The 18,471-nt window shown below is 39.8% G+C and overlaps 1 protein-coding gene across 1 annotated transcript in view; it reads left to right on the forward strand.

Annotated features, from left to right (window-relative positions):
* The window catches only part of STK4 (serine/threonine kinase 4), a 47,894-nt gene that overhangs the window by 3,107 nt on the left and 26,316 nt on the right, over positions 1–18,471 (forward strand). The window contains exons 3-9 of the mRNA XM_072879144.1: positions 781–909; positions 2,845–2,959; positions 3,517–3,681; positions 4,091–4,258; positions 4,828–4,965; positions 5,602–5,730; positions 8,056–8,242. Coding sequence (XP_072735245.1) covers positions 781–909; positions 2,845–2,959; positions 3,517–3,681; positions 4,091–4,258; positions 4,828–4,965; positions 5,602–5,730; positions 8,056–8,242 — 1,031 coding nt within the window. The remainder of the gene's footprint in view (positions 1–780; positions 910–2,844; positions 2,960–3,516; positions 3,682–4,090; positions 4,259–4,827; positions 4,966–5,601; positions 5,731–8,055; positions 8,243–18,471) is intronic.

Raw genomic sequence — 18,471 nt, forward strand, 5'->3', positions numbered from 1 at the left:
TTTTTCACTTCTGTTATGATCCTGTTACTGCAAAGGTATGTACTAACCTAGTGACAGTGTTTGGTTAGTAACAGAATAAAGAATTTGTTTCCCAAGAGTAAGATATCTTAATCCAAACAGTAGCTTATGGCTCAGCAGTATGGAGTTAAAACACTGTTGAAAAATGCCAATCTGGAGTTGATAGGGCTCTGTGGGAACTCAAGAGGTTTTGTAGTTCATCCCTGGTACCTCTTGTGGAAGATCTGTATGGTGGAAATGAACTTCTGTTGCATTGTGCCACTTGGTAAGCCAGAGCAGCATGGGAATGCTCAGTGAGTGACATGTTTGCCTTCTTAAGCAGTTCGGTTGAAAAAACTGATTTGTAAATCTGCCTGGCTGCTGTAAGTAAAGAAGCTGGAAACAAGACAGATAATATCTGACAAGAACAAGCAAACCTCTCTGACCAGAGCTGTAGTTCTTACTGATTCTCAGCCGGTACTGTGTGCTGGAAAAAGAGAGAATTGTATTTGGTGGATTAGTGGAAAAGGCCCTTCCAAAGCTATAGGCAGTGTAGTGATGGTTGGCTCCTTTCTGACCATCTCAGTGTGCTGTGACTTATTTGTATTATTATAGTGTTTAGAAGCTACTGGACTGATTATTTACATTAAAATACAAAATATTTTTAGCAGAAGGATAGTTAATTTTTTACCTGATGGCTGTGCTTGCAAAAAGCAAAACCATAACATTTGCATTTTTAAAATGTTAGTGTATTCAGTGTTTGTTTAATATTTTGTTTCATAGTTCCTATGGCAGTGTGTTCAAAGCCATTCATAAAGAAACGGGTCAAGTTGTTGCAATTAAACAAGTTCCTGTGGAATCTGACCTGCAAGAGATTATAAAGGAAATATCCATAATGCAGCAATGCGACAGGTAAATGTAAACTGCAAAACCCATTATCTGTATGCAAAGAAAAGTATTGTCTATGATCTGGCATTTAATCAAATAAAAGCCATGATGTTGCCTTAAATGTTTTTTAAAAGGCTGGACTTGTACGATCAAGTTACTTCGTACCAACTGAGTCATGTTAACTGACCATTTGGGTAGTGTTAATCCAAGCGAAGGTAAGAAAACAAAAATTCAGCTTGCGACAAGAGAGCATTAAGCTAAGTTGAATAACCTTGCACTTGCTGCCAGCAAAGAGCCAAGCGTCTGAGCAGTTACTGCAGTTCTCCTCACACACCATCACTTGTTGAACAGTGGTAACTTGATTGTGTGCTAGAACAGCAGTTCCCATGTCCAAAGGGGTAATGAATTCTAAACAAGTTTTGGTATGGACATAGAAAACTGTTAGAAGAGGGGTTTTTGTTTGTTTTTAAGGGGCACGCGGATGAGAGCCACTAATGCATGACTGCTCAGGCATGTGCATAATCTACGTGCTGTCATCTGCTTGGGCAGCAGAATTGTCCTTCCTGGCCATTTTCTGCCTGCGCAGGTTCTAGTGCGGTACAAGCTGTCTGCTGATCTGAGCATTCCCAGAATAACTTGCTGGCAGCTCTGCGGGCTGATGGTTGGCTCTCTGGATTGTCTTTGCATGTTTCTTATGGGAAAAGATGATGTACTAACTTAGCTAATGAAGAGCTCGTGGGTGCAGAAGACCTCCTCTCAAAGTGTGTCCTAGACTGGAAGTTTAAAATACACTAATTTCTTCTGGTATTATGAATTTAGCCTTACGAAACACTACTTTGATGGACTTCAGGCATGGAAAACCATATAAAATAAATTACATTAGCAATATAAAATGATGGTTCCAGTCACTTATTCTATTGCACTTCACTCTCACTATCTTTAAATGACAGTGACTGGTGGCAGACAGCAAAATGTAACTTTAAAAGAATTTGTTAGTGAAAAATCTTACTGTGTAACTTGGAAAGCATTACTAGGTGTGTCTTTCCTAAACGAAATTAAATATTAACATTGTAAGGCCTAAAATGAGACCTTACAGTTATGAACAGCAGAGGGAGTGGATCACTGGAGCATCACGTTTTCTGTGCAAGCATTACGGGACACTGCGGTGTGACCGACTTGCTAGTTTTACAGTTTTTCATTAGAAAATATTCAGCAGAGAATAGATTAAGTGCACTTTTGTTCTTTAGCTCCATTCCCACAAAATCGGAAACAGTCTTGCTGTTTGTTTTCTGCTTTACCTTTTCCCGAGGACAGATGGTTATTCTGACCAATACACTTTACCAGGTTGGTTGATTTTTTGGGCAGCCAGATAGCTGACTGTGAGAGACAGTCTTAGGTTGTACTGGATTCCTAAAATACATGCTGGACTAAATTGTAGAAACAAGTAGGTGCATGTGGTAGTGGGGGAACATTCCTCTTAGTGGACATGATAGCTATTTTCCAGCAAACTTTGGACCTTATTTAATGTTTCCATTTGGTTGCAAATGCTCTGCAGCAACTTTACCAGGGACTGCCATGGTCTGTTTCTCATTCCCTTGTCCTGCCTTCTTGCTTGCCACAGCACTGACCTTGTTGTAATCTGGTTCAGGGAGCTAAACCAGATTGAAGGCTGATCGCTCCTTATTTCTATAGGATTTATTTTCAGACAGGTTAGCTCTCTGAACTGACTTATTGGCAGGTCAGACGAGCACTGCTGTGGGGAAGAGGCTTGGCAGGACGGCAGTAGCCCTGTGCAAGTTCAGATTGTTTTGGAATACTTTTGATCAGAGTTTCAGTGGCACTTCAGCTCTGAATTTTTAAAACATACTTAGGGACTCTGCAGTGTATTTTGGTTATTCACTTATGCTGGTTACTGGTATTTGACCCTTTGTTTTCTTCTCCTTTTTTCACATTTCATAGTCCTCATGTGGTGAAATATTACGGCAGCTATTTTAAGAACACAGACCTGTGGATAGTCATGGAATACTGCGGCGCTGGATCTGTGTCTGATATTATTCGATTACGAAATAAAACTGTACGTCCTTTCTCCTTTGAAAGTATGAATGGGAAATAGGGGTGTCCAGCAGCTCGAGGAAGCCAAGTAGTTCGTGCACTGGCATTTGGGCATAATTCTCACGGTATTCAATGCCTGACGCATCCATTGGCCATAACTTGAGATGCAGGTCCTTTGTTCCTCTGAAAATGGGAAAGCTGATTACATTTGTCGAGTTTTGGTTATCTGGATAATGTAATTGGTGGAGCAGATTTTGCTTTGTTGGCTTTCCTGAAAACCCAGACCGATTCTGAATAACAGACTCTACTTTGCCTTACTTTGGTTATTGCAGGATAAGGATTACTAGTTGAGAAGGGGTTATGGTATGTGAAATACAGTACGTGTGTATATGTATGCTGGTTGTAATCTAATTCTACTACATAATGCTGCAAGTTGCTAACTAATTTCCCATTAGTATGGCAACCTTTAGTGAAGGCAGTCAAATGGCAATTAGTGAATCTCAGGAAAACATAGACTGAAACACAATAGTGTTAAGTCTCAGCAACTGTTAGGTTGGCAGTAACTCTTCTTTTCTTTAGCTCACAGAGGAGGAAATTGCTACAATAGTGCAATCAACACTGAAAGGACTAGAGTACCTGCATTTTATGAGGAAAATACACAGGGACATCAAAGCTGGAAATATATTGCTAAATACAGAGGGACATGCTAAACTTGCAGATTTTGGAGTGGCAGGACAACTTACAGTAAGTAAAACCAAGATGGTTGTGTACACTTCAGTTTATCTTTTTAACCTGCATGTGAGTATGACGTGCTTGTGAAGACTTTGAGAAAATGTTCTAAACTGGTTTTTAGCGCTTTACGTCAACATAATGAGATGCTAAACCAGCCAGAGATTAGAGTAGAGCTTCCTCTGTGTAAGTTGCTATACCCAAGTAATGGATGGCAATAGCATTTGCTGTTTTCTTCAGGATATTTGTAACTTCTGTAAGCATATTTCAATTCCTCTGTGCAGACCTCCTTATCTCAGTCTTGCTGAATCTAATAATGTGCATGTGTGCAAGTGAAAGATAATTAGGGTGATAATTCATTAATGAATGTGTGTGCCTAATACAGTTGCCATTGTCTGGATCTTTATCCTGCTCCTCTTCTCAGGACACCATGGCAAAGCGGAACACAGTTATAGGTACTCCATTTTGGATGGCTCCAGAAGTGATTCAAGAAATTGGGTATAACTGTGTTGCAGACATCTGGTCTCTGGGAATCACTGCAATAGAAATGGCTGAAGGCAAGCCACCATATGCAGATATTCATCCTATGAGGGTAAGGACTGTGGCCTTTTAAAACATATTGCTGTATGGGAAGGATTTGCTGTTATAGCTGGCTGAATAACATGTTAACATACCATCTTGCTTTTAATTTAGAGTAAATGATTTGTTTTCTGTCAGTTCTTTGTACTGCTGATGAAATGAAAAACAGGTCTTTGAGAAGGAGAATCTGCATGGCAAGGAAAATCACGATCTTCTTCTGTTAAGACATAGCTGAAGCTCCCTATGGTGGGTGTGAAGAAACATATTTTCAGCTGTATTACCCAAAGCGATTTTTTCTATGCAAGCACAAATTTTTAACACTTAAAAATGGCAGATTCACACCTTTTGGGGCATATAATGGCTCAGACAGAGGTGTAAGCACCTGGTGAGAAAAGTCTGATTTCTTGCTACTTGATCCCTCTGAGCAAATTTATGTATAATATTGGCACAAACTCTTCAGAAGCAGCAAACTTGAAAAGTCTGTCGTTCTTTAGTACCAGTGTATGTTTGTTTGTATTTATGTTGTATTGTTGGAAAGCTTTAAACTTTGTTTGGAAATCTGGAATATTCTTCTGTTTTCAGGCAATTTTCATGATTCCTACCAATCCGCCTCCAACATTCCGGAAACCAGAGCTCTGGTCAGACAATTTTATGGACTTTGTAAAACAGTGTCTTGTTAAGAGCCCGGAGCAGCGTGCCACTGCAACACAGCTTCTGCAGGTCTGCCTTTTCTTACAAGAACATAAGCTCTAGAGAAGGCTTGCTGGGGTAGGCAGTGCTGTGTGTCTGTTGAGATGTTGGTTTCATTTCTTGCTCTTGCTCACTACAGATTTTACTTTTTAATACCTGATTCTACAAATCTTACACTCGACTTCAACTTTTCAGTTCTTCTCTAAGAACCAGTCCAGCTTCCTATCTTTGTCTTCTCTGGGTTGTTTTTTGTTTGTTTGGCTTTTGTTTATTTTGGCTTTTACTTTCAAATTCTCACCAGCACTGCCAAGAAACTGCCTCTTAAAACACTAAAAAGGGGAGGCTAAAGGAAAGTGATTGCTCAAAACGGTGTAGGCATGGTGATGATCTGTGTAATTGGTTCTTGACAGCTAAGCTGCTAAGGAGAGAAATAAGTAGAGTTGTGGGAGGGGAATGAGCCCAAGGTCTCACAGCAGTAGTGCCTTTGGAGCACGTTTGGAGGGTGAGAGGTCTCCCTCCTGTGCCAAACAGAAGTACTGGATTTTTGTTTTAGTAATGTATTGAGTTAAACCTTAATTTTGATTTGAAGTAGGCCACAGTAACAGTGTTTTACTGTTATATCTTGGTTTGGATGCAGTGCTGATTTGTTTTTAAACTACTTCTCAGCATCCGTTTGTTAAAAGTGCCAAAGGAGTGTCAATTCTGCGGGACTTGATTAATGAAGCAATGGATGTCAAGCTGAAACGTCAAGAGGCGCAACAGCGTGAACTAGATCAAGATGATGAAGAAAATTCAGTGAGTATTTAATAGCAACAGTGTATGAAGTCCAAACTCTTGCTCCTTTCATAAGGCGTAGCTGCTTTGGTTTTTGGTTTTGCAGTATTTTGTCCAATTGCCTGTGGATTTGACTTAGTTCTTGAGTATTCTACTTTATGACTGCTTAACCCGATGCTTGCTCTCTGCTCAATCTTTATATTTGAGTGGGATAGCCAGCATGTATGGCTTACTGTTTAGCTTAGAGTGTAGCTAAAGACCTGTGATTGAATAAGTCTACAAAGTAGCGTATGCAAAAGACTTGATACGTTTTCCCAGTTGGATTATATTATTTATGCAGTAATGAGAATTTTTCATTGTAGATTCAGTTCTTAGACTGCTCTCCTAGTATAAAATAATAATATCATCTGTGATGCACTATGATATAAGTATGTTCTGTTGTTTTACTATTGTTGTGCTTTAGAACCCCCCTTATAGAAACTTTCTGCTACACAAGAACAACCGACAGAAACCTGAGGTGAGGGCATGACAAGTGTTCAGGAGATTGCTGTGAATTTAAGTTCGGGCTCCTTGTTTCAGCGGTTACAGCATGTGATATGGAAAGCATGTTGAAAGCTGTTTTTTGAGCCTCTGCCTGCTTCAACCTGAATAAATGAAATGGGCAACAAAAGGCATTGTATGCCAGAGTCCTTTTCAGAGGTTAGACTTGAATAGCATGGTCCACAGTATCTATGCTGAAGACATTGTTCATGTAGTTTTCCAGTTTAGGACTGCCTATTTGTTCAGTGTGGAAGTAACATTGGTCATGTTGCCATGATGTTGACTCTAAGAGTATTGTCCCTACCCTCTCTCCTTTGTTTCTGACTGATCTGGAGTCACATTGCTGAGAGATGGTGTCTTTGTAGCGGAGTTGAGTGGTCTCTGTCAGTGTGTGTGTTTTCCTGAAGCTTCTCTACTCCGTGTCTGCTAGCAGAAAAGTGTTCCCAAGCACTTCCCAAGTGCTGTGGAAATCTCTGCTGTAGTCCTTTGTTAAATGATGTGTAGCTAACAAATTTATTACTTCTTCTCACCCACTCATCTCCACATAAAATTACTTTTCCTCCATTAACATCTCATGTAGTTTTCTCCTCCTCTTGCTATTGGTTTTGAGGTTGGGAAGTAAATTATATAGACACCCTTGACAGAACAGATAAAATGCATGGAACATCAGAACGTGGAGGGGTGTACTTCTTTCTTTCAATGACATTGAGATGGAGGTATTACAGCTTGATGCGCGAGACCTGTGTTTTCCCCCTAATGCTAATACAGATCAGTAAGCCCATGGTCACACATAAAGAACTGTGAACTTCATCCTTACAACAAAACACGAGCATCTCATCCAAGGTGAGATGCCTAGAAACTCTACAGTAAACCTAGGAAGTGATTTCTGTTCTTGTAGTTGGATAGCTGGTCCGTATTTCCAAGCAACTAGATTGTGGAAATTTTGACCTTGTTCTTCATTAGATCCTAGTCGCAATATATACTTAGTGAAGCACACAACACCTAATGAAACTACACTACTACCACCTACTGAAACTACTACCACCAGCTAACATAACTATCTGCCAGGAAGTTATCCTACCAGGATTTGTTTCAGGAGCTTGTGTTTTCCTACAGAGTCAGTCTCTTGAGCCTTGACAGCAAAAATTCAAACTTCTATACTATTAATACCTGTTAACAAATGAAAAGATAAGAAACAATTTTCTTCTGAAAAAATGACTAGACTTTGGTAACTTATTTCATTCTTTTTTAAAGATTTGCAAATCAGTTCATTTTTCTTCAGTGCTTCTGAAGTTTATAGCAAGTAAAACTACCTAAATGTTAAAGACAGACTCCTAAAAAATAGGGTGACCATTTTTCTTTGGTGTGCCACATGCACTCCAGACTTAGACCTGTTGCTGTCTAATAACTCCTCAGTGAACTGTACCATTTGACATAGGGGATTTAGGTCAACTGTTAAAAGTGGCAGCATGAATAGAAACCCTACTGACTGAATGAGTATTTAATCTACTCTTACGGACAGGTCACCAGGTCAGAAATGAGATACATGTTGCATTGAGAAGCTTCTGTTGATTATTTATCTGTTCTCTTATTTATCACGCTTGCAGAAAAGTATGAAGACTTTTCGTTACCTGCTTGGGGATGACAGGGAGAGAACTAAGTGCATAAAACAAAATGTCGTTTGCTTCCGTGTGTATTTGTAAAAATCTCTGAATTAGTAAGGCTTGCTAGTGTCCTTGAATACAGCCACTCTTCATAGGACTTCACCACCATCAGTAAAAATGTATTTATGGCATCCTTGTACAGGAAGAAGATGAAACTGATTCAGGTACCATGGTGAGGGCGAGTGGAGATGAAACTGGTACCATAAGAGCTATCAACACGATGAGTGATGGAGCCAACACAATGATAGAACATGATGGCACCTTGGAATCCCAGTTGGGTACAATGGTCATAAACACAGAAGAGGAAGAGGAGGAGGGCACGATGAAAAGTAAGAAAATATCTTTAACTTCTAGAAAATTACTTAGGACCTAATGTGGGCTACGATATGTATTCCCAACCTGCTTTGATATTTTTGGTAGCTTATTGTGATGTCTTTTAGTTGTAGGGAGCTAAAACTCTTAGGCCAATGCCCAGTGGCAGTAGAGAAGAGACCCTTTCTAGGTGCAAGTTTCAAGCCATTCTTTTTAGTCTTGCACTTGGTATAGCTGATGAGTTGTGCACAATTTCCACAAGCTTCTGTGCTGATCGAGTAAGATCTGATTCTAGCTTGTATGGTTTTTTTGTTGATTCTTTTTTGGTCTGTTTTGTCTCTTTTCACAGAATGTAGAGGAGGGAGACTCTAGCATAGGGTTAATAAAAAAAAATTTGTGTTACTTTAGAAGGTGATCTGGCTGTAACCTGGCATCTGAAAACAGCAAGTCTGTTTAAGAATTGATGCATCAAATTAAGGGATACGTTTATGAAATGACAGATATCTTGCACATTTCAAGCACAGCAAGGCATGCAGTGGGAGGACCTAGCATCTCTCTAGACTTGTGTGTTTCTTTAGTGTTACTTTAATCACTAAGGACAACTGAATAAACTGTGTGTTGCTGTTCTGAGCCATTCAAGTTGAAATCCATTCTGCCCTAAAATAGGAAAGCTTACTAAAACTACAAGCCTTGTCATAAGATGTAAGATTTAAAATGATGGGACTTTGATCCCTGTGAAGACCTCACAGCTTGACCTGGAAAAGGGTTCAAAATCTCTTTTTATTTTTATTAAAGAGATGGCAGGGAGAGCCTCCTTGGAAAAGTATGACTAGAAGAAAAACAATATTTTCTCAATTATGGATTCTCATAGAAATCCCTTCTCACTGACTGGGTACTCTCAACAATATTGAGGCAGAGATAATCCTAGGTGACTCAGTTGGCCAGCATGGATGTTTGTTCAAGGACTGAGAAAGTGCTGAGTGGGGGCTCAGCAGTAGTAAAATACGGCCACCATAGGCGAGGCTTGCTCTTTTGGCCCTTGCACTGCTTCCAAAGACTTCCTTGGCCATCTGATTTTGAACCTTTAGCTATTGTGGGAGAAGAAAAAATTCTCAACAGGAGTTTGGAGAAGTCCTTTTCTCAGGAATTTTGGTGTTGAAAGCTTCTTCCATGTGGGGGCCCTCTAGAGCTTGTGGGAAGATACTGTTTTTGAGAGTGAAATTTCAGCAGAACCCGTTTAAAGTGTCTTCCAAACTTTGTCAAACACTGATTCAGCACATTAAAAGACAGAGGTGTCAGCCCATGTAGCAGCTTAGGGCAACAAAGACAATGGAGTAATACCATCGGGTTTTGTGGAACAAGGTAGCTCTAGCAAGGAAACAGATGGATGCTTAGAGTAGCTAAAAGGTCACCCAAAGAGTGGGACATGTTAACAGCCTTAAATAAACCTAGGGAAGTTGCGGTTTCTGTACAAATAGACAACACTGTTAGTTTCTCATCATCAGTGTGTACTGTTCCATTTCCTGATGACAGAGGTTTTACTGTCTGTGGTGCTCCTGCACTGGCTACCAAAGGTGTGTAAGTAAAGTGCCTCTTCAGTTTATCTTCCTGCGTTTACCATGTGCTTATCTTCTCACCATCTTTTTAAGACTGCAGTGCTTGTAACTCAAAAGCATCTAATGCTCTCTATGAAGTAGTGTACAAAGGTTTGAGGAGATGCCTTTGATAATATCTCTTTTGCAAGGACATACTCTCATTTTGAGTAGAATCAGTTATGAGGATATAGCAATGTCTTTAATATAGTGTATCTAACCTCAAGAGGGAGCTCCAGAACAAGCTCTAAGAGCTCTAGATCTCTGTGACTAGAGAGTCGGTTTTTTATTTTAAGCCCCTCTTAGACTTCAGACTTCTTAAACACTCTGTTCTTCACCTGCTGCTGTGTAACAGTGTTCAAAGCTGAGTATGCGGCAGAAGTGCTTGAGCAGCTCTGCCTTCTGGAGGAAGCATTTTGGGATCCTGGGTGCAAGTGATAGTTGACAGTGGTACTGCTTTCATGTCGATTTGGGTTTCACACAGTAGTATCTAGTGAAACCCAGCTGCCCTCAGCACTCTGCTGCAGGGTGTGCTGCATTTTGATAACTTGTACCTTGATTCCAAGAAATCTGATGTTAATGAAAATGATTCTACCAGACTAAAACTTAACTTTTCCTTAATACCTTATTCTCCTCCTTCCCCAGCAGTGTAATGCTGAAATTCTTGCTACAGCACAGAGCAGTTCTGTGTTTTTCTTGGACGCACTGCAAGGCAGTGTCTTTGAGCAGCTTGCCCTTCATGTGAATTGCCTGTAGCTCCATTTTTCAGCTTGCCATTTCCATATTCATGTTCTCTTAACATTCAGTTAAATTGATTTAACTGTAAAGCTCATCAGCCTGCTGCAGAACTCTCTGGAGCAAGTTCTTTTTGTAATCTTAAATATAAATGTAATAATGCTGTTTGGAAACCACTGAGTTTGAAGAAGCTTCATTGATTCATATTGTTGAAGAAGTCTATATTTCACTTGGCAGCTTGTGTTATGACTCACAATAAAACCTGTTTTAAGTCAATAAAAAAGATCTGATTTTTCTTGCACAACATTAGTAAGAGAATTTAGCTTTCCTAGGTGTCTGGGGCTTTTTAACTGCAGGCTTCTGAGCTTGTGTTCTAGCCCTTCCTCCTAATTTAAAAAAAATAAATCTGTGTCTTCAACAGTTTTTGGTTTGTTTGTTTGGGTTTTTTTAATGTAAAAAGTGTTTAGAGGACATTGAAATATGATGCTTTAGGCCGGATTGTCTTAGAAATCTCTAGCAAACAACTTCCAATAGCCTTGCAAGTGATTCTTGCATAAATCAATTTATGACTTTTCAGGCTCAGAGGGAAAGCATTCTTAAATTCTACTATTTTACATTGTAGGGGAAGTTTTGTTTTGTAGTCAATTGAGCTGTAATTCTGTTTGCTTAAATTCTTTCATTCTTTCATTAAATTCTTTCAGTTCTTTTCATTTTCATTCTTTCATTTAAATTATTTTTTTCTGGGCACTCAATATAAATATTCAGGCAGCATTAAAAATGTCACTATCACATTCTGTTACGCATTGTGAAAGCACTCAAGTGATTGCCTGAAACCGCAGATCCTAAATTGCGCTGCGACACATTTTACTTATAAATTGATTGCTAACAGATCGCTTATGTATGCAGTTAAATCGTTCCAGGAAAACTTTGGAAGTAGCTGAAGAACTATAGATGAACAGTCATTTGTAATAAGAGACGTTTTCCACTGTGCTTGAGAGCGGGAATAACTTTTGAACTGTGAATATGTCTGAAATAATCTTTTTGTGATTTTTCTATGAGAGAATATATAGTGCTAGTAAACAGTGCAGCTTTTTTTTACTCTTTATTTTTTTGCTTTTTCTGCTTTATTTGTTGTAGGTTTTTAGACAGTGGAAACTTGGCATGAGTTTCTCTTTGATGTAAAGAGTGGAACATAATTTTATGATAAAGCAGATAAACATATTGCCTTCCTTGGACTCTGCAATACGATCAGATCCAAGTGAAATAGAATCTAGTTTGTCTAGTACTATAATCTGTCCTACTTTGTATGTTAAAGTGCCTCTTGCTTGTTTAAACACCAAATAAAATTACACTGGAGAATGTAGAACTGCCAACAGTGGCGTGAGTTGCACTGTCTGGTTTTTGGGTCGAGGTGAATGAGGGATTTGGAGAGGGTGGGAGAATTGTGGGTGTGGGGTTTTTGTTAATGTGGCACGCGTTGAGTAGAGCATCTGGTGCAGGGGTAGACCAGAAGCTCTAATAACGCTGTTGCCTCTACCTTGATAATGTAATGTGTACGTAAAAATTCTTAATAGTTTGAGAATGTTTAAAATAAACAATTCTAGGCTTAATTCTTACAATAAAGTTAGGGGTGGATTGGGTCTTGTTATGCTTTTACCATGCCCATGCTGCTAAGCATGGTTGTGTCCTTTTAAAAAGGTATTTCCCCTTTTGAGGGGAGATTGGGTTTCATTAGCAAATTAAATGAGCTGGGATGCAAACTTGGCAATTTTCCTATTAGAAAAAATGATTTAAAGTAAGCTTGTTAGTCTTGGTGGCTTTGTGAAGCATCCAGTTGGTGACACTTAAACCTAAACCAGAGAAGTGTTACTGCCAAGATTCGGGAAACTTTCTGTCTCCACTAATTAACCTGTAATTTTTCATGTGAAGCAATGACTGTAAAATCTGTAATGTGAACAGCAGAATGAATATGGATGGCAGAAGGTTTATGTGATTGCATTAATATTATAATTGAATAAAGTATTACTGGTATGTAGCTGAGGTAGCTATAGGTGGTGTAATATCAGTAGTTGTCCAAAAATGTGTGGATGCATGTTATCTGAATAGCTGATGCAGGTACTGTAGAGAATAGCTCCACATTTTGTCAGGATTTACATCATGTGTATGTCAAAGATATTGGCTGTGTTTTGCCTCTGATTTTCTCCATAGACAATAGCTCTTCAGAGCAGCTTCCCGCTACTTAGTGTTATTAATGTCCAGTGGTACAGTTCCATGTTTAAAATAAACTGGTCCATCTAGGCATAATTGGACCATAAAACACTCTTAGCGTTATGCATTAAAATAACACACTGTTTATAGAAACACCTACATTGATTAAATTCTTCTCGAACTGTAAGAAGCATTGTACTGCCACTCTTGAGGTGTGGAGAATACAAAGCTTCATAGATAAGTCTTCTAGCTGTGTTACTTTTTTACTTTTATCTTAATAGCAGCCTTGCTGGCAAACGTGACATAAACAGTGGCCAGCACCTTTTGTTTAAGAGTTTATATCAAGTTGTGCAGACATGCAGACACTATCTTTGAGCAATGGGAGGAGTTGTATATGCTGTCATCTTGTTGTTGGGTTTTTGCTGTGAGTTTTGTGTTTTCTGTTTGAATAGTGGTAGGCTACTGGAGTTCTGTGCAGTGTGTTAGCAATTGAAATAGTGGTTCTGTGCATGAAGAAAAGTTAAGTCCAGGATCTAAGTTGGATGCTTGTTCACTTTTGGTTGTCCTGAATATTTGACAAAGCTTTAATGCTAAGACAAAGTTAATCATCTGTTAATATTTATATTTTCAGAGACACTGAAATTGGAGAAAGAGATGTACGTGTTTAACACAGCTATTTTTGTGGTTCCTAACACTTGATTATTAAGCACCCCTGCATTTGTGATGGTGGGGGATAGAAAGTAGGGGGATTTTTTTTTTTTCTGGACAGAAGCATTGCCTTGAGAAAGAAGGAGAGTATGGGTAACAGAGTCCTGAACAGCATACAGGAGGCAATATATTTCAGGAGACTCAACCAAGAGACAGAGTGGTAGTAAATCACTTAGTAAGGATATCTGTCCCATACGCATGCATATATTTGCACGTACAGGCAAACTGTAACCTACCTGTCTCTTCTAAGAATAAACTCACTTCCTACTGGATCAAAACAAACTTTGGAGAAAGCTTTCCTCCTGAGCAGGAATGAGGAAAACTCTGTAAACTCTTAAATTCCTTAATTGCAGAAGCTTAAAACCAAATTAATTTTTACCAGCAGATTTTCAAGCTTCAGGAAAAAAATGTTCATTGCCGTGTTGTTTTCTGTTCTCTCTAGATAAGCAAATAAGTTTCCGGGTTATGAATAGGAAGGGTGTTAACAAACGCTTACTTGATTATATGCCCTTTGGGGAGCCTGAGCTGTTACCCACAGCGTGCTGGACCTGAAGACTGCATCCCTGTCAATGAGGTTGTTTCTCGTTAAGATTCATCAGAACCTGAGCCAGATGATGCAGGATATGAAATGTTCCCTTCTTTCTTGATGCACCTTTGCATGTCACTGCCTGTGTCATGTACTGTGGTTGCTGGACTAAATTAGCAATTCAGGCTAATGAGGTGAAAGACGTAAGGTGTCCACTGAAAATTTGTGATGGAGGAAGAAAGCTGCTATATATTTATAATATTTTCTGAGTTTTTATGTGAAAGAGATCCAAAAGGAGGTAACCTGGTCTTAAACAGCTTTCATTACTGTGAGGATTTCCTCCTCTTTCAGAAAGAGTCCTCAATTAGATACACCACAGCTTTGGATGAGTGTTGGTACTCTCCTCCTTAGATTACTTTGATGTTTTATATTCATTAAAAGAGACTAGTTAAGATACCTAGAGTTGATTTTTATGGTCATTTAGGAGCTCCTTCTTAATAGCAGGACCTGTCAGGTATGTTCTGCTTTGATTTAGTTTGAGATAGGCCATAATTATGGGAAGACTTGTCCTCATAAGCTTCAATATATATGAAGTGTTACGTGGTCTGCTTTTAATGTGAGGAAATCTCAGCTTGTGATGCCATGGGGTGAATTCGTTAATGATGGAGCACTTTTTGCTCTGGTTGAATAAATTGGCATCTCTCTGCTCTGCTGCATAAAATGACTCAGTCCTGTTCATACTGTACAAATTATGCTGTCCAGCTGCTAAAGTTCATCTGTGATCTCTAAGAAATAGCCTAAAGCAAATAAAACTGCAATTCCATTTGAAATTTAATATTAATGAAGTGTTGCTTGCACATAATCATCAGGCGCTGTTTTGTGCATCCTAAACACGTGTGCATTTTAAGCCTTAAAGTTTCATAATTCAATCTAAAGCAGACAAACTTACTGAGACTACTGGGGACTAAGCCTGTTACGTGAGAAGTCAGTGGAAGATCTATGCTTATTTAGACCACTAAAATGAAAGATGGCATTGGACTCCTAAAAAACTTAAAAAGGGCAAGGAGGGAAGGTGAACACTGTAGAGGATAATGGTTTGAATGCCAAAGAGCTGAGGCTTGCTCAAGAACAAGTGCATATACGCTGGCTACCCATAAACTTCAGACTGGAAATGAGAGGGTTTATAACTCCAGGAGAGCAGCAAGCTTGTCAACAGCAAGAACAAAGCAAACCAATTGCTTTACAATAGATCTTGATCCCTCTGTGAAAGGGACAATATAATCTTGTATATGATAGCAGAAGACTGTGCTGCTCGTCCCAGGGGATCCTTTCTGGCATTATGTCTGACTAAAGGCAATGGTAGCTCTGCTTTCTTTAAAGTTAATGTGAGTGCCCTTCTGCATCTCTGCAGAGCTGTTTTGAGCTCCTGCTCACAGGGGTGCAACTTCCTGAGCTTTGTGCAGGGCGTTCATGATACTTTCCTAGCACAAGTCAACTTAATTTTTGGTTTTGTAGCTCCTGACACCTCATTCTTGTAAACACAGGTGTTCTCCAGAGCTGAGGCCAGTTGTCTTTCTAAAGATTGCAGCCTCCTAAAATCTTGACAAATACATATACCTGTACCAAGTATCACATTTTAGTTTTATATTGCTGATGTAGGAATTGATCATTTCATTGTTGTTGATTTACATTACCTTCTTTGTAGATGAATTTGTAGCATGATCTCCTGACTGTTCCCAGCCACAACTCTAGCTCCAATTTTTGTGATATAAGGGAGGAAACCTCTCACCGTGGCTTCAAGAATAGGTATTTTAAGTATTAACTGTATTAACTTGACTGACTTGAGTAACGAGCAGACAAAATGTGTTCCTGAGGTCATCTTTCTCTCTCATGACAAGCTTTGTGACTCTAGAATTCACCCTAGGTAGATAATAGCAATCTCTTTCAAGAGGAAAGAATAACAAAACAAGGATCCTTCTGCTGTCAAGTTTGAGTAGAGAAGAATAATTTTAGAGAAAAGCAGAAGTTCTAGTTTCATTACTCAGCAAGCTTGTTCAGATAGATAGAAGGACTTTGTAAATCCTGCTTTCCTTTTGAAGGCGTCCTTTGAAGCTCATGAGCTTCTCAAAGTTTTCAATTGCGCAAGCTACTTTGACAAAATCAGCAAAATGAGTGCTTTGATTTCTGGGACTAGATGATACTGAATGATCTGGTTTCACAGATATTCTTTACTGCTGGGAAAAAAAAAGTAAACCTGTTGCTGGTTTAATTGACTGTGCTGTTTCTTCTTTATTATTCTGCTTTCTTTGCAGCATCATATGGAAATACAAATGTCTTGAAGGCTCTCCACACCTTCTTTGTCATCTTCTGCTTGATGTAAGGAGGTCTGTATGCTGCAGTCAGCCACTAAGACTGACCTCTTTCATTCCCTCAAATATTCAGACAGATGACATTTTTTGGGAGGGAACACATTGGTTTAGTCTTTTCTTAAAACTTGCCCTTGCTGCAGCCTAGCAGGGGAGAAGATCCAGTATGCTGAGGCCACAGGCTGTCGCTGATGTTGCCTCACTAGCTTCTTGCAGTGCCCTGCCTGTATCCGTCAGTCGTCTTTTGGCTTGTCTGGGCTGTTTGTGCTTTGAGTAGGGACTGTCCCAGCTTGCATGGTACCAGATGCAGTTGGACTTTGCTTTCCAGTGCTGAAAGGGTAACACTATTACTGAAACCAGTAGTAAGCTTAGCATGGTGCTTCTTTAAAAATCAAAATCTAAAGGGATATTTGTTGTTCACAATTTACAGCATTCTCTACCTTTGGACCCACCAGTTCCACATCTTTTTCTGTTCTCACACACAACAATACTGATGTTCTTATACTTTTCTAAACATGACTTAATACCAGGCAGCGCTTGGTGAGTTTTCCGTGGAGGGTTTCTGCTCTTCACCGCACAGCAGGTTGAATGACGAGCAGTCCTCCCAGCGCCTGTGGCTCTGTACAGCTAGCCCAAACCTGCGATTCTGCAGTCAGCTGGACCAGCTCCAGCAGAGCTGTGGTGTTCCATTTGTGTAATTAATATAGCTCCTAAAATGATGACTGCGTATCTAAATGGTAGACCGTTAATGGCTCCAGGGAGCTCTCGCAGCTCATCCTTATAAGCAACTCTTTAGGTTCCAAAATAAATGCACGGTGAAGCCTTTCTTGTCACCGCAGGGTGACCTTCTCATAAAAGGCTCTTCTCTGCCACGCTTGTGATCTCCCTTTCTGTCAAATGTTCGTATTTTAGTCTAACCCTATAAAACTAGGAAGTTAAATGCTTTTTGGCACAGACATGTTCAGTGCAGTGTCATCTTTCAGCAGCTCTGCTTCTGCAAATAGCAGTGATCAATTTTTGTCTTCAGCTGCCTGTTATCAAAATCTTAAAGATATAGCAGTGTGATTCTTGTGTTGAATTAATAGCAGATCATCTTTGGAAAGACGACTCTGTTGTTAAGTGCCAGGATTGACTAAAAGAAATCCAGTCATGCTGGGATGATAATTGATTTGGTGTAATGTCTTTCTGTCTCTGGGAGCGTTTCTGTTGGTCTTGCTGCATACGCACCCCTACTGAGATCATAGCAGCAACTAAAATTTCAGACATTTTAGATCTTTATTCCAGATATTTTTCATTTTATATTAGCTTTTTTCCATTTTTTGTTTGTCAGTTAGCAACCTCTATTTTAATCAGTTCCGGAAAAAAAAAAAAACAAACACAAAAAACCTGCCCAAACAAAACCCAAAACAACATTAACTAAAGATGCAGTGTTACATGTTGATGTGTAGAAAGGTACTAAAATTGGTGACTAAATGTTGCATGCATTTGAAAGGCCTGGGGTGACTGCAGGGTTAGAGGTGTCTGACAGCAGGTGTGAAGAGTGAGGGTCGCAGCAGAGCTTGGCTTGGCAGGGGCCTCTGGAGGTCATCAGCGCAGTTCCCTGTGTGATGGCTGGGACCAAGTGCAATGTCAGATCCGGTTGCTCAGGGCCTTGCACAGTCGCTGCAGCCCTGCTCCGTTGCACAACCATCCCTGTTGTGAAAACTTTCTTCCTTATGTTCAGCCGAGTTGCCCTTGCTGCAGTTCAGATCGTTCCTCTCATCCTTTCGCTGGGGAGAGCGGGGCTCTGATGGTCTGTTGGGGTGGGAGACTGCAGCTAAAGCCCCTCCTGCCCTCCCCAGGCTGAACAAACCCCCTTCCTTCCCACCCTCTCAGCATGGCAGAGACCCCTTCGGTGTCCCGGCAGCCTTCTGCAGCCCCCCAGCTTTTTGGTCACTTGTACTGGGGGGCTGAAAATCCAGTTGTACTCCTCAGGATTATAAACTATCCCCACCACTTCATGTGCTTCCTTCTTTGTCTGTTTCACTGCGGCATGAAAACAGACGTTTTATTAAATAAAGCTTGGGTTTGGCTATGCCTTTTGATAAGTCAGTGATGCTGCAATAGGTTGT

The sequence above is a fragment of the Ciconia boyciana genome, chromosome 14 (assembly GCF_034638445.1).
Source record: "Ciconia boyciana chromosome 14, ASM3463844v1, whole genome shotgun sequence".
Classification (NCBI taxonomy): domain Eukaryota; kingdom Metazoa; phylum Chordata; class Aves; order Ciconiiformes; family Ciconiidae; genus Ciconia; species Ciconia boyciana.